This window comes from Coccinella septempunctata, chromosome X (genome assembly GCF_907165205.1).
Source record: "Coccinella septempunctata chromosome X, icCocSept1.1, whole genome shotgun sequence".
Lineage (NCBI taxonomy): Eukaryota > Metazoa > Arthropoda > Insecta > Coleoptera > Coccinellidae > Coccinella > Coccinella septempunctata.
Genome location: NC_058198.1, coordinates 12,310,632 through 12,326,429, shown reverse-complemented (window position 1 = coordinate 12,326,429; position 15,798 = coordinate 12,310,632). Strand labels below are relative to the sequence as shown.

Sequence of the window (15,798 nt, the reverse complement as noted above, 5' to 3'; positions counted from 1 at the left end):
TAAAAAACGAAACCCTTATTGTAGAAATATATTTCCAGAATTATAAAATATATATTCATGTATAAAACAAACACCTTCAATACTAAAATCAATATTTTCATTTATTAGCATCCGCTTCAGTAACTATTGGCTGACTGTCTTTGGGAAACAGGTAATGTAAAAATCTTCGACACATTTCAAAACCAACAAAACAAGCTGCATTCGCAGGGAATGCTCTTAATAAAACAGGAGTTAGTCCTTTATAAAGTGCTCCAACTCCTTCAGTCTTGATTAATACTTTGAACACATCTCTGATACCATTTGGATAGGTGCCTTCAGGGGCTGCAAAATAATCATTTCAATAAGTTGGATTCAGTAAAAATTATGTAGGTTTTTACATCAGTAATATCATGTCTTCATAATTAATAATTTCCTTTTCAATAAAATCTCAAATAAACCATAAAATCTGTCTATTCACTAAGCATATCGCATATCGCTATTGCAGAATTCAAAAACTGGGGATTTTTCCTTGGATAAGATATACGGGGTTTCAGTCTGGTATAGTATAGGTAGACCTAACAAAACAAATGATCAAAAGCAGACGTTCATCACTCTTAAAAACTAACTGCCAGCGGTTCACACCGGATATAAGCGCAATATTCAACCTACAAAAGTTTTTATTCTCAATTCAATTCGAAATCATTCAAGAAGAATATATCAGCTTGTTGACGTTGAAGAAATAACCTGGAGATAGCGATATTTTCAATGCTTAACATCTTTGTGGAAGATATTAGACATCATTGGTTAGAAATTTTATAATTATGAGATACGAACATATCAAGTATGTACTCGTAATATAAGTTTTAATATGAATCAAATTGTTTTAAGAGAGAGGAAAAGGCTTAGATGAAACTCAAATGGTGCTTTTGAAAAAATGAACTTGGCAGATAAATTATCGGCTGAGCAAGATAAATTCATTTGAATAGCTTATAATACGAGACATTCTAAGGGTTGTAGAACTCTTAACATGCGGTTTTGGAGAAAGAGTACTTATTTGCCTGTATTCAATAATCCCTTGAAATGTTTTTCGATATTTCCTATTCGCCTTATACAGTATGGAAACCCCTTATGGAATAAAATTCTTTCTATCCTTATCTTAGGAAATGATAAAAAAAATACTGGGACACGTAAACTTTTAAATTCAGTTGTGCGCTTTTTGAAATCAATTACATCATGTAATTCGAGTATGTTTTCAGTTTCTTCAAAATATCAAAATTTTATCAGGTATTATTCATAAAACGCTTCTTTTGATTGACCATTGACAATAATTTAAGTACACAGCCCCCAACATATTATTCATAATAGACCCTACAATCCCTACATGATATAGTTCGTTGGAATCCGATTATTGAAGAGTTTTGAAAAACATTAAAAATATACTTGGTGTTTCATTTAAAATAAAGATGGACTGTGCTGGACTTGCACGAATAATTACTGTATATTTAAATTTATGGTTAAAAAGCGCATTGAGTTTGAAACTGGACGTGTCCCAATGTTTTTTATAATTACTTAACATAAGGACACAAAGAACTTTATTTCCACTATAAGTGGAAAAATGCACAACGTCGGATCTACGATAACATTAACCTCCCACTTGGTAAATATTATGATTCGGTTTCGATAATCAACGTTTCTAGAATGGTTACCGAAATATTCATTACCTGTTTGAAGCCTGCTCTTGAGAACATCTGGTGGCATTCCTATCAACCAATTAGCTATTCCAGCTGAACCTCCGGCACAAATAGTTCCTAATATGCTTGGTTCGTGTTTACCATAATCAGTAACATAGTCTTTGATAGCCTCATATGTTAAGAAGTACATACCACTAGCAGGAACATCTGAAAAAGGAACAGCAATTTATGTCGTTGAGTATTAATTGAGGTTGAATACTCAAAGTTTAAGTATATTATTGGTTATGTTTCCTAGCTTTTTTTGTTTTTTGAATAACTTTTTCAGAATTAAATAATTGTCTGCATGCTTTAAATTTCTATATTGATTTATATTAAATATCGATCGATGCGCGCTTTCGTAAGACATTTTTTTCTTACACATTTGATTCGAAAAAGTTGAAGATTTCGGACAATAATTAATCTCTGATGTATTCTTTGTGTGACATTTTATAAACTTGGGAGTAGACAATGCTTCTGAAATAATACACCTTCGATGTGCACGAAAAAGAATTATAACAATTTTCATTGGAAATAGTGATATTTGAAATCTTGCGAAGACTCAAAATATGAGAAACAATTCCTCATATTTTTACAAATGAATTTCAAAATGTTGCTGAATTATTTTAAATAGCAATGCTTTTTGTTTCAGAAATGGACAGATCTTTGTTGCTGAGGATGATTTGGTATTTTTTTATCAACCTTTTTTTATCATAGTGTCAAGTTTATTGGATTTCGATTTTTAACTTTTTTATATATGAAATAAAAATCACAATTACAAAATAAACGAACGTTCTTTCACCTCTCAACAATTTCTCTCTACGAAAATCAAAAAACTTTCGATAACACTTCGAAAACATAAATCACTTCTAAAATGTATGTATTTTACCTCAAAATCCACGAAAAATATAAAAAATCCAATTGATCAAGTTCAACCATTAAATTATACCCAATAATAAAAAGAGAGGCTGATAGAAAAAAACCATCAACGACCAAATCATCCTTTACAATAAAAGGTCAGTCCATTTCTGGCATATAAAATTAGGGTTACAAAAATACATGAACATGTGTAATCAATACGTTCTATCATATCTCATCAATTACTACCCAACGAAAAAGTTTAGCATGAATCACTCCTAAAGTGTATGTCATTTACTTCATGAAGTGAAAGTTAGAATTCTCCAAGTTTAACCGTTTCATCCCAACAATAAAAAAGGGTCCGATAAAAATCTCCTCAATGACATCCTCAGGAACAAAAGGCCTTTTTGGTTATGGTTACTATTAAAAAAACTTAGCTTCCTTCTATTCATCCAAGAAGGTGCATAAAAAACTCCCCAATTTTACATGAAAATTTACGCCATTAAAAATAAAAATTGTTCGAGCATTTTTATGCAAAATAGTATAAAACGAAGATATGATTTTTGTGCGTTACTTTTTACTCACTCTGCAGTTACCCTAATTAGCCAGCGAAGAATAGCGAAACGAACAATAGTGATCCGTTCTTCGTTGTACAAACTGTAAAAAGATTACTATGAAATCAATCTCATGAAGAATAACCTATCCCAATACGGGAAAGATAGTAAAATTTTAAACGAAAAATTAAGATGCGTTCGAAAAAGATAACGATAACTTATAGGAAATGAGTGGGGAGTATTTCCTGCATGCGATTCATCTAAAGCATCATGTCTCATTTCTATTGGATTCTTCTCCAAAAGAAATAAAATGTGGGCCTATGTGTTGTTTGTGTGTTTGGTTGTACCCAAAAATGTGAGTAGCGAATTTTAATTTTGAATGGAGATTCTCATTTCAGTAATCGTTTCGTGCCCTATTATTTAAAATTGAAGGTTATTAACATTTACCGAAACTCATTCGTTCCAGCAAAATTGCTAGTTATCGATCGTTGAGAACAATTCTTTTTTGGAACAACTTCAACAAGAAAATGAAAACGAATTGTTTCTGTATACTCTGTATACTGTATACTCAGAATAGAAACGAAAAACTTTTCAGATTCCTTTCATCTTTCTGAATTGAAAGTTGCTATCAATGTATGAATTAATGAATGTCTTCTCAAAATCCATTCTCTCTTAGACTCAAAACGTGTTCAAAATACAAAAAGATTCATATTTCTTCTTCAAAACAATCGTGGGGAAAACTGAATACATTGTACACATCATTTCAACTTTTAATTCATGAATTTCGTTGAGCAGTGACGTAGCGGTACCATATTTTCCTAAGGAAAAATGGTTAAATTGTTGTTCGACATCAGTAGGGATTGTCAATACCTACTCAATATAAACTGCTCGTCAACAATTAACGATACCTTTACATTAATTTGTGGTATCTCTTCAAAATTTCCTTTTGAAATATGTAGGTATACATTTTCACTTTCACGTAAGTATTATGAGATTTGAAAGAAATTATCTATTTAGAGTAATAACAAAAATAAAATATTCGCATTGAAATGAAATCGTACGGAAAATCTAAATTCTGGAAATTTAAAAAAACCATAGATTTTGAACCCCCAATACGAAGTATGGCCTCCACTTGCATCAAGAACATGTTTTGGGCCAATTTATTTAGAAAATCTTGCTCAATTTATCCCCGAAGTTGTGCCAAAAGATATCGGAGCTGTTGAAGTGTTTTCAACTGTGCGCTTTAGGTATAGAGAGCTCTTTGCAATTATTGGTCTTAAGCGTGCTGAATTGGATTTAGTAAAGGGAATCTCGCAGGTGATGCTAGATGTGAAATACCCTGGTTTTCACTAGAAGGAACCACCTGCTGGATCTGGGATTTATGTCACAGTCGTCCAGTAAAACGAAACGTCAAAAGTTTTGTAGAAAACTCATCATCATCAGCAACATACGTCAGAGTTGATGGTATGGTATGGTATGGACAATCGTCCACACTCGTCCTCGCCTACTAACAGAAAAAGGGCCAAACCTGGACGCGTCAGCAGATCTCCAGTGCTCCATTGTCTTCGCGACTGAGTGGAACTATTCTTAAAAAGCGACTAGTTGTTAGATTGACTTCATCATGAAGACGTATTGATACTGTGCTTAGGGAAACTGAAGTACCTGTGGCATGCGAAGAAGTCTCAAAACGCAAAAATTTCGTTTTTCTGGATGATAATAACTGCCACATAGATCCCATCAGCTGATTACCGCCAGAGAAAAACGAGGTATCCCACATCAAGCATTACCTCCAAGATACCCTAACCTAAATCCAATCGAGCTAGGGTCCAATTAAAAAGAGCCCTTGATGCAAACGCTTCAACAGCTCTGACTTTATTTTTTGCTACAACTTTTACAACAAACTGAGCATGATTTTTCCAACTTGCTGCAAAGCATGCAGAGAAGATGTAAAGCAATTATTGATGCACGTGGAACTCATAATTTGTACTGAGGGTGAATGGAACTATGATCACTTGAAATGTTTAGAACTTCGGTTTTTAGTGAAATCTTAAATTTTTTCAATTATTGTATTTTTGTAACTGTGAATACACCATTCCTTCAAAACCTTATTATTCTAACATGAAGAAGGAAATTGAGTTTTTCTGAAGAAAGAACACATGATCAACTTTTGGCGAGCAGATTATTTGCAGAATTTTCGTTGTTGACTCGTGACTCTGCTCGAAATGAAGACACAAATAAATTAATTCAATATCCTTCACTTCTGAGGTGCAGTTCAATTTAGAATCTTCCTATTGAATTGTTATACTATTACATGCATATATTCATGCAGTTACCGGAACCATACTGTATAAAAAGAAATATGTTCACTATTTCTTTCCCTTGCAGGTATTAGCACTATGGGGAGCAAACACAGGATGTCCAAATATATGTACCTGCAAACTGGAGCATCTGACAGAAACCCCAATTCACAGATTCATGCAGACACACAAAAACAGGCCAATACATGGCGAAGTACTTTCAGTAGAACTAAATGATGTAAGTTATGATAGAGAATTTTCAAACAGAAGGAATTTGGCGAAATTCCATAATCCAATTAATTTTTTACAATGGAATCGAAAATTCCGAAGAGTAATTGATTATTGATAGTGGTCTCCAAAAATCATTCGCATTTCTATCACAACGGGAAGTCAGGAATGATAGTTATCTATTGATTTTCTGCAGCACTTTATTTTACACTGATAGTAACTAATTACCAAATTATATTTTGATTCAGGTATTACCAGAAGAAAGCTTGGATTCAGAAATATTTCAAGAGAAACCAATAGTGAGATCAGCAACTTGTATTCTACAAACGGAGACAGTGCCATCTGAACTGATCAAAAGCCTTCCAAACGACATAGAAACCTTAACCCTAATCCAGGGATACGAGAGCGGCAACAAAACATTCAAATTGAGTGACTTGTTACAGTTCGAACAGTTAGTAAGTCTTGAATTATTAGGACCTCAACTTTTCCAACACGGCAACAGTCACCTATTCTGTGAAATAGACAAACCGTTGCCAGATTTGAAATACCTAAGTTTAGAAAGAATTCTCATAAAAAACTCAAAGAATCAACTACAAAATTTCGTTAAGGAGGTGAACGAAGAAGAGATGACATTCGAGTATACTCAAAAATTCGATACCAACGCACACCCTCTGACGCTGATTCAGGAAGGAACAAACGAAGAAATTCTCCCTTATTCGAAGTACAAAACAAGAAAAGAATACGCTAGGGTTCCGTTATTTTTCGGATTCAAAAATCTCAATCTACTAAGAATAAGATCATGCGAATTGAATGTTGTTCACTGGGAAATGTTCGACGGTTTACAAAATCTGGAATACCTAATTTTGGAAAAGAACAACTTACACTTCATACCGCCATTTGCGTTTTATGGCACACCGAATCTAAAAACATTGTCACTGTCTCACAATAGCTTATTGGACATACAAATCACAGATTTAGCCGGGCTGTTGGAGTTAGCATATCTAGACTTATCACATAACAATTTTTCTCAATTATCCGAACTTTCGTTACCACCATTTCCGAACTTGAAATTGGCTAATTTCGCGAATAATCCTATAACTGTGATATTTCCCAATACTTTTGAAGTTATGAATACGACGGACTCATTGATAATCGGTAGCGATTATATGGAATTGAGTCTGCTGAAGAATTCATTTTTGGGATTGGAATTACTGAAAATTTTAACGCTGAAAAATTTGCATGTCAGACTTTTCAAACGGGAACTACTTACCGGGATGCCAAATCTAAAAGAATTAGTCGTCACTGGCAATATAACAGAACTTGAATTCGATGCATTCCTCGAGGTATACGAATTGGAAAAGTTGATACTGAGCGAATGCAAAATTCAAAATATTTCAATGGACAGTTTCGTTGGACTGGAAAAGTTGGAGTTTTTGGATCTATCCAAAAACAGTTTAGAGTATTTGCCACCAAATGTTTTTGACGAACTCAGTTCTTTGAAAGAATTATACCTCAATGACAACAAATTGATTGAATTACCTCGTGATATTTTTGCGAGAATTCATCCGAAACTTTTGAGACTTAATAAAAACCCATGGCATTGCTCTTGTCAAATGAGCGAATGGAAACCTATGATTATAAACAAATTGAAACGAAAAACAATTAAGCAATGCGACAGATCATTGGACAAGGGAATTGGCTGCGAGACTGATAACCATATTTACTTCAAATACGTGTACGATAACAAAATAGCACCAAAATGTGTTTCACCGTCGCAATATCAAAACTGGAGTGTATTCCAAGTCATGAGAAGATTACTGAAATGTCCAGACTACAAACCCAAGCTCAGGAAAAATTTGAAAATACAGAATAACGTAGTGAGTAGTATCAATAACATTAGTACATCACCTGTTGTCGTACACACCACTGACATATATGAGCATCTCAAAAAGGAGAATTATTCTATTAAAGTAAATAGAAGCGAAGAAATGCTAGAAAATATTGATGACAACCGAATTGTTCCTCTTCTTCATTCAAGCGAAATTCATGCACCAACATACGTGTCAGCTGAATTAATGAATAATAAAATCAACACCAATAATAATACAACTAAGCATGACAGTCACAAAAGGAGGAGAATTCACAAAATAAGAAAATATCGAAAGCATCTCCAGAAAAAAATTAAGCAAAGGCAAAATTTGAATTAACCTATTGTCATATAAAAAAATTGCACCGTTGTCACTCCAGAGTATTAAATTATATGATATCCAGAAAGGAGAGAGGGACATAAAAGAAATATTCTATTAATTATTTTTATATTATTTTCGTAATGCGATGAAAAGGTTTATGATTAAAATCTCCAATCTTAACGAAAATGCGGCCGACCACGATTGATGAATTGATTGAAGTTTTCGTTGTTTATTGATACAGTACATATGATCCATATTTATATGACACCCATTCTTTCGTGTTATGTGAGAAATGACTAATTCTCATCAATTTGGATGTTGATAGATAATTTTTTAGATAAGTTTGTATATTTACTCTGTTAGGGTATTTAAGTAGAAGAAATACAGATCTTGATAATTGAGTATAATAACTGTTTGTAAATAAAAAAATTGAAAAGATGTGAGTATGTTTTCTGAATCTAATTTTACTTTTTACTATTTGAGACAATAAATGTGAAAAACTTATCAACTAGTATTTTATTTCGATATTTTTTGGAAATTATTGCATATGCAAAATGTTCCAGCCATAATACATCTTCAATAAGATGTATTATAATTGTAAATGTACATATGTATTGACATATTATGCACATATCCATTTGGGGCCTGGACGATGGCAAATTGGCTAGTTCAATTCAGATCGTAACACTTGATATTCATATCAGCGGGTGGTATGCATCTGAATTTATCCTTATTATCATATACATTTATATGTATATACGTACGTATATAAATTCAAAAACCCGTGCATTGCATTTTTCCGTAATTCGAATTATCCATAACTCGAAGTCAAAGTACTGGCCCTTGGAGATTCGAGTTAGGGAAGTTCCACTGTATAGCCAACGGAGCTATTGAAAGCTCGGATACTCCAGGTCAATTGGCTAGCAAATTAACTCTATAATCTTTGTTGGCTAGCTTATGAGGAATGTAAACGCACGTCGATCGCAAGAGTCAGCGGAACCATATTGTTGAATGGCCTCCCTTGATATGCAACACACATTGCAGTATAGGGCAACGGCCGCTAACTGAGATGCTACATTTTCACGAGTTTGAATCGGAGGATTTTCATCTGAATATCTAGCCCAGGCGTCATCAAAGATTACAACTAACTCCATAATCTCTGATTATATATAATACATTTTGATGTCAATAATGCAGATTCTATGCCAGATCATGATTCAATTCTGCTTTTATTATCTCAAACCAGAGGTCCGAAGAGGCGCTGCCCTCGATATATTTTCTTGTCTAAATTCTTCAACACAACAATGTAGGTGCATTCCTTATCCGAAAGGAATGCCGAAGTCGGTTTATGCAGAATTCCTAATGAGAATGTTGCTTCTTTTAGGTCTTAGTTCTTAGGAATTCTGCATGAACCCACCATAATTCATGCCAGTCAAAAAAACTTTATTGAATGATATATTATTTTGAACCATTGTGTATTATTTTGAATAAAATATACAATAAACTGGTTATTGTGGGTTAGCCTCGAAAATAGATGGGTACCTATATGACATCGCAAACATTTCCACAGAATTTTCTGACCTCTACAAAATAGTATCTTTTTCTCTATAGAGATAGAGATAGAAAGGTTTTTCCGAAAAAACGTCCCAAGCAGAAATATTAAAAAAAAGTGAAACCTCCTGCTTTCATCATCTAATAAGAATCCCAATAACTCCTGAATTGTTGTCTTTTTACCCAAGGTATAGCAAACTCTTTAATTTGCCATTAAATGAGCTATCCAACAATGCAAAGATATGGTGCAGAGGTAGGAAAATATTTTAGGAAGTCCACAGCTGAAAACCACGACATGCAAATTTTTAGTACAAAATTGTGATAAGTTCATAGAGAACTCTCTATGAATTTCTACTTGGTCAACTGAGGGACATCCCGTATATAGGATTCCATTAGGAGGTCAAAAATACTTTCAGAGGTCTGCAAACTTGCGTTACTTACTTATTGCTTTTTCAGAAAATCTGTGTTACTCGATTATTTGTGGAACTACTCTTTGGAATTTAGCCCAGCATTTGATACCGTGAAAAATCAGTTTGTTATAGTAACAAATTCTGTATAACGTTACATCAGATTGACACCTATATTTCAACAAGCACTTGTTTCTGATTGCCTTAATTACTGATTCTTGTCTTTTATATATTGTTTTCAACACATATGTATGAATATGGAACAAGGCCATACAAAAGAACCCTGATTATAATACAGCAAACATTCACAATCTCACCTCTAAGAAGTGTGGCAGCTGACCCACGATAAATACTTTTTAATCCTCCTTGCTTATAAAGCTTTTTAACTACATCAACTGGACCATCATACACCTTAGGTGTATTAGCACCTTGCTGAATTTGTAATAAACATTTAATACGTTCACCAGGTGCCATAATCAAAGTTGTAAAAATGCCTGAGAAAGCACCAGCAGTGAAATATTGTGTGTAGGTAAATCTTTCATTGGAGTCATCAGACGGGCCAAATATTTTTTTACCAACACCATAGCCCATAAATGATATGGCAAAAATTGGAGCAACTCCAGCCAGAGGGGCTCCCATTCCTTTATATAAACCTTTGAAACCTTCATTACGTATTGTCTTGCTGAAACAATCGAATGTGCCTTTATACAATGCTTGTTCTCCAGGTTTCGGAACTGGCATAGTCTGTAACCGGACCTGTAACATCGTTTTTTGAAGATGATTTCATTTTCTCAATATCTGAAAATATGAAAACATCAGGTGTTACAATCGATTTTACCTTGACTGTGTCCAAGGGGTGACCCACGATAACTGTACATATTCCTCCAAAGCCCCCACAGACAAAATATTCTATAGCACTATCAACCATTTCGATTAAATTGAAATTTTCGTTTATTAATTAATTAATTGATTTGAAGACTAATGTAAGTCAGACCTAACCTAATTCTGTTAAGTGACAAAGTTCAAAATCAAGCACAGCAGAATGTAGAAATCTAGCAAATCCCTATCCAAAGTGTGAAATGTTAATCCATGTAGTTTGCACTACTCACAATAGATGGCTGTAGATTTCTTGTACAGTTACAGTGACTCTAACGATAGAGTCACTGTATGTGACTCTATGGTTCCCATAGAGTTCAATGATGTACAGTGACTCTATCAAATGTTTGATAGTCACTGTATGTTATAGTACAATGACTTTATATACCATGGTGTATATGAAGTCACTGTATGTTATAGTCAGAGATATATATCTCTGGTTATAGTACAGTCTCTAACTTGTCTAATCTTGTTAGACGTTAGAGTCACTGTAGTTAGAGACGTTAGAGTTACAGTGACTTTATCGAACATAATGATAATGTCACTGTACTTGAGTTACAGTGACTATCGAAAATAAATCAAAAGTAAAGTCACTGCGGTTAGAGTTACAGCATTGAGTATTAAATCTCAAACTCATATTGAATACTTATAGGATAGGCTACAATAACTCTGAAGGGTCAAGTACACATTTCGACATTTCAAACTAAAAAATTACAAAATTCGAATTTGATACATTGGCGGAATGCAATTGTGTTTACCTACAATATCCACAGAATTAAATAACTAATTACAGATGTGAAGTGTCATAGATTTATATAGTTTGCTATTCTCAAGGGAATTTTGAAATGGTAGCAGAATTTTCAGAAGAAAAAAGGAATTTGGACTGGATAAATATCGTCTTCTCTATATAACGAGAGGCAAAATAGAAGACGGTACATTCAAACTCAAGAAAGGTGCAGAAATCGAAGCATTGCAAGAGGGAGACACGTACCAGTATCTAGGGATCAAACAGGCTAGGGGGATCAATCAGAGCTAGATGAAAAAAGAATAAGAATAATAATAAGTTCACTGGAAGACAGAGAGAGATAATGAAGACTTGTCTAAACAGCAAGAATCTGATCAAAGCGATAAATACCTACGCTTGCTCAGCAATGAAATACTCATTCGGTATCATCACTTGGACCACCACCGATTTAGCCCTACAGAGAAAAATACAAACAATACCAACGAAACATCAAAAATATCAACCTAAAAGCTCAATAGAACGAACAGAGCTACCACGACATCTTGGGGGTCGAGGAAATATTGATTTGCCCAACCGTAGGTATTCCGAGGAAATTGAAGGATTTCGAGAATGTTTCCTGAACAAGGCTGCTTCATTAAAACTTCATCAAGCAGTTTGTCATGCCGATAATTCTACTAGATTAAAGCTGCAACAGGATCACATATTCGAACACTCTGCAGAAAGCAAAATGCAGAAACTATAGGACTCTACCGAAAAAAAAACCCAAATACCATACTGTATCATGGTGTAGGGTGATATATTACAAATCAAAATAATTACTCTAATTTCTCTACATTTCAATTATAAATTATTATACTTGGATTTCATTTCCATGCACAAACTTGGTCCACACTCTCTTGTTCAAAGCCATAGCTTTTGCTTAATTCCAGGTTTTTCCTTTCTCATTGATGATTTCAGTCAAGGTGTGTTATTCTGTGTTTGCTCTGGTCTTCCTCTTTTCCTCCTCTTTTGGATTTTGGCTTCCCATATTTGTTTTAGAGGTCTTTCCTTGTTCATTCGGTTCAAATGCTGAGTTGTCTTTTTTCTACAAAATCCTATATGGGATCTATCTCTAGGTCTTGACAAATTTTTTCATTTCTTATTTTATGCATTCTAGTCACGCCCTTCGCTCTTTTGAGGTATTCCATTTCCACAGCCTTGATGCTGCTTTTCTGTTTCCTATTCAGGGCCCATGACTCGCATGAGAAGGTTAGTGTCGGTCTATAGATTGCCTTGTATACCTTCATCTTTGTGCTTTTGGAAATCTCCTTCTTACTTATAAAGCAGTTGTTCATCATATGGTATAACCTTATTGTACTTTCTATCCTTTGATTAATTTCTACGCCTTGTTTTCCGCCCTCGCTTAGTTCTACTCCCAAGTATCTTAGTAGTAACGTCTTCACCTGTTCGATCTTTGTTCCGTCCAATCCTATGTTCAGTTGTTCAGGATCTCCTATCACCATAACTTTCGTCTTAGTCTTATTAATTTCCATTCCGAAATCTCTGATGACTTCATCCCAGACTTCAATGTTTCTCCGTAGATCTTTTTCTCGTTCAGTGATTACGATGATGTCATCTACAAAAGCGCATTCCGATATTTCCACCCTCTCCATATGTTTGTATCCAACCTGAAACTTCTTAGTCCTCTTCGTGCATTCCTTCAGAATTTAATCCATAAATATAAGGAACAGCACCGGACTCAAACTTCCTCCCTGTCTCAATCCTGTTTTTGTTTGGAAGGTTTTTGTTTTATTCAGACTTATTACACGATTTCTGTTCAATTTGTAAATATTCTTTATGACATTCACCAGCTTTCCCCGTATTCCTCTCTTTTCAAGTATATATAGCCCAAAGTTATTCTCTTTTCACCTTATCAAAGGCTTTCACTCGGTCTATAAAGCCTTTTATATAGTTTTCTGTTCTCCATTCATGCTTTCTCGAAGAGTATCTTCATAGTAAAACATGATCTTGGATGCTTCTTCCTCTTCTGAAGCCGCTCTGTGTTTCTTCTAGTGTTGTTTCGATTTTCTCTCTGATCTTTCTGTCCAATATTTTCTCATATATTTTCATAGCAGTGCTCAATAAAAATATTCAGCGATAATTACTGCAATCTTGTCACCTTTTTTTTTGTATATCGGAACTATACGGGTTGTTTGCTAATCTTCTGGGATTATTTCATCCTTCCAAACCCTATTGAAAATCCTCAGTAAACTTTCCAATCCATTATGTCCTAACAAAGATTATAGAGTTCTCTATAATCTTTGTGTCCTAAGTTCTTGATCATTTCCGAGGTTATCTTGTCACTTACAGGCACCTTTCCATTCTTCAACGTTCCTATGGCCTGCTTAAGCTCTTCAAGTGTCATTCTTCCCTCTTCACCAACTTCAACATTTTCAGGTGGTTCGTATCGATCTTCTATTTCGTTCTGACCATCATTCAGTTGTTCTAAAAAATATTCTCTCCATCTCTCCATTATTTCCTTATCTCCCGTTTACAGAATTCCATTATTACCATTTATATTCATATTTTCATTCTTTCTTTCGCTTCTTTGTGCTTTCAGAGTTCTGAGTTCTGTATAGAATAATTTTTGATTTGTCTTATAGCTGTTTTCCATTTTCTCCCCAAACTCCTTCCACTTTTCCTTCTTCAGCGATAGTATAAAGGCCTTAACATTCTTTCTCTGTTTCTTATATTTTTCATAATTGTCTGTGGTTCTGTTGCTTAGATACTTCTCCCATTTTTCCTTTTTCAACCTTAATTGCGCTTTCATTTCTTTATTCCACCATGCTGTTTGCTTCTTCTTATTCGATTTTTTATAACTTCCACAAACCTCTCTTGCCGATTCTATGACTATATTTTTAAATTTGTTCCACATGCTATTCATATTTGAGTCATTTATCTGATATCTTTCCCGCTCAAATTTTATTTTCGTCTCCTTTTTGTACATTGCTGCCACTTCTCTGTTTGATAGTTTATATGCTCTCAGGCATTCGTGTTCTATTTTCCTTTCTTTGCTTTCTTTTTTCTTAATGCCTCTATTCATATCCACTTTCATCTCAGTTACTACCACGTAATGATCGCTCCCAAATTCTTGCCCTCTTCTCACTCTTGTATCTATAACATTCGACCTTTGTTTTCTTTGTAGTAGAACATAATCTATTATTTATTTCTCCCCACGACTTCTAACCTCTCTTAATTGTGTATGTATGTATGTCCTTGTGTTTTAAATAAGGAATTGGTTATTAACATACTATTGAGTAGACAAAAAGTAAGCAGCCGCTCATCATTATCATTCCTAACCGTTTCTCTAAATGGTCCCATTACTTCCTTATACATCCGGTCTCCTCTACCCACTCTACCATTGAAGTCGCCCAAGATAATTATTGTTCCTTACCGAGTTTATAAGAACAAGATGATTGAAGCCTTTTTATCTGAAGACAATTATGATTGTCTTCAGGAAGATTTGTCCGCCATCCAACAGTGGTGCAATGACTGGCGTTTACCACTCAATACCGAGAAATCAAAGATTATAATCTTTGCGAGAAATGCACTGTTTCGCATATGGGTAGGAGAAATCCTAGACAGCGGTACATCATTAATGGTGTTACACTATCACATTGCTGAGTCACACTCGAGCAATCTCCCACACATAGCGTAGGAGATAAGGACCGGGGGCAAAAGTACCTCGAAAAAGAAAGAGTAAAGGGACTATAGGTAGATCATGGAATAGAGACTCGGTCGGCTCATAAATACACTGCGCAAAAAAATTAACGCACATTCTGAAAATCTCAATTTTAATGAAAGTTAACTCTACATTGACGTTATAACTTGTTTTTATGTTCTCTCGGGAAGGTTTTGAACGAAACAAGACACATTAAATGGAAGAAAAATTCAGGATTTCACCGAATCTTATGTGAAAGAAGGGAAATGAACAATTTTCAAAATACTGAAATGCTGATAAGTGATTTAATACTTGGTATTTCCACCCCTTGCGTTAATTACAGCTCGGCAACGACGCTTCATACTCAAAATGAGTGATCTCGAAATGTTCTGATCTAATCCTTCCCAGATTTCTCCGAGTTGGATTCCTAAGTCATTGTAGTAGCTGGATGATTTTCTGAACTTTTCAGCCTTCTATTGAGGTTGTCCCAAACCTGCTCAATCGGATTGAGATCTGCACTTCTTGCTGGCCATTTCATTCGAGAAATTTCAACCTCTTCAAGGTACTCCTGAACGATGCGCGCACGATGGGGTCGGCATTATCGTCCATAAAAATGAAATTTTCACCAATGTATGGGGCAAATGGCACTACATGCTCTTCAAGAATGTTCCTTATATACTTATCAAC

General features: G+C 34.5%; 2 protein-coding genes across 2 annotated transcripts; one reads left to right on the top strand and one right to left on the bottom strand.

Annotated features, from left to right (window-relative positions):
- Positions 1–13: 13 nt before the first annotated feature.
- Positions 14–10,819, bottom strand: LOC123321280 (congested-like trachea protein). Its single transcript, XM_044908742.1, has 4 exons — positions 10,629–10,819; positions 10,108–10,546; positions 1,701–1,877; positions 14–321 (listed from the first exon to the last, which is right to left on the bottom strand). Exons 1-4 carry the CDS (start codon positions 10,716–10,718, stop codon positions 98–100), a joined length of 930 nt encoding a protein of 309 aa, XP_044764677.1. The 5' UTR covers positions 10,719–10,819; the 3' UTR covers positions 14–97.
- LOC123321278 (SLIT and NTRK-like protein 4) lies at positions 3,168–8,336 on the top strand. The gene is made up of 3 exons (XM_044908738.1): positions 3,168–3,473; positions 5,504–5,653; positions 5,892–8,336. The coding sequence occupies exons 1-3, from the start codon at positions 3,429–3,431 to the stop codon at positions 7,848–7,850; spliced, it is 2,154 nt and encodes a 717-aa protein (XP_044764673.1). The 5' UTR covers positions 3,168–3,428; the 3' UTR covers positions 7,851–8,336.
- Positions 10,820–15,798: the final 4,979 nt, after the last annotated feature.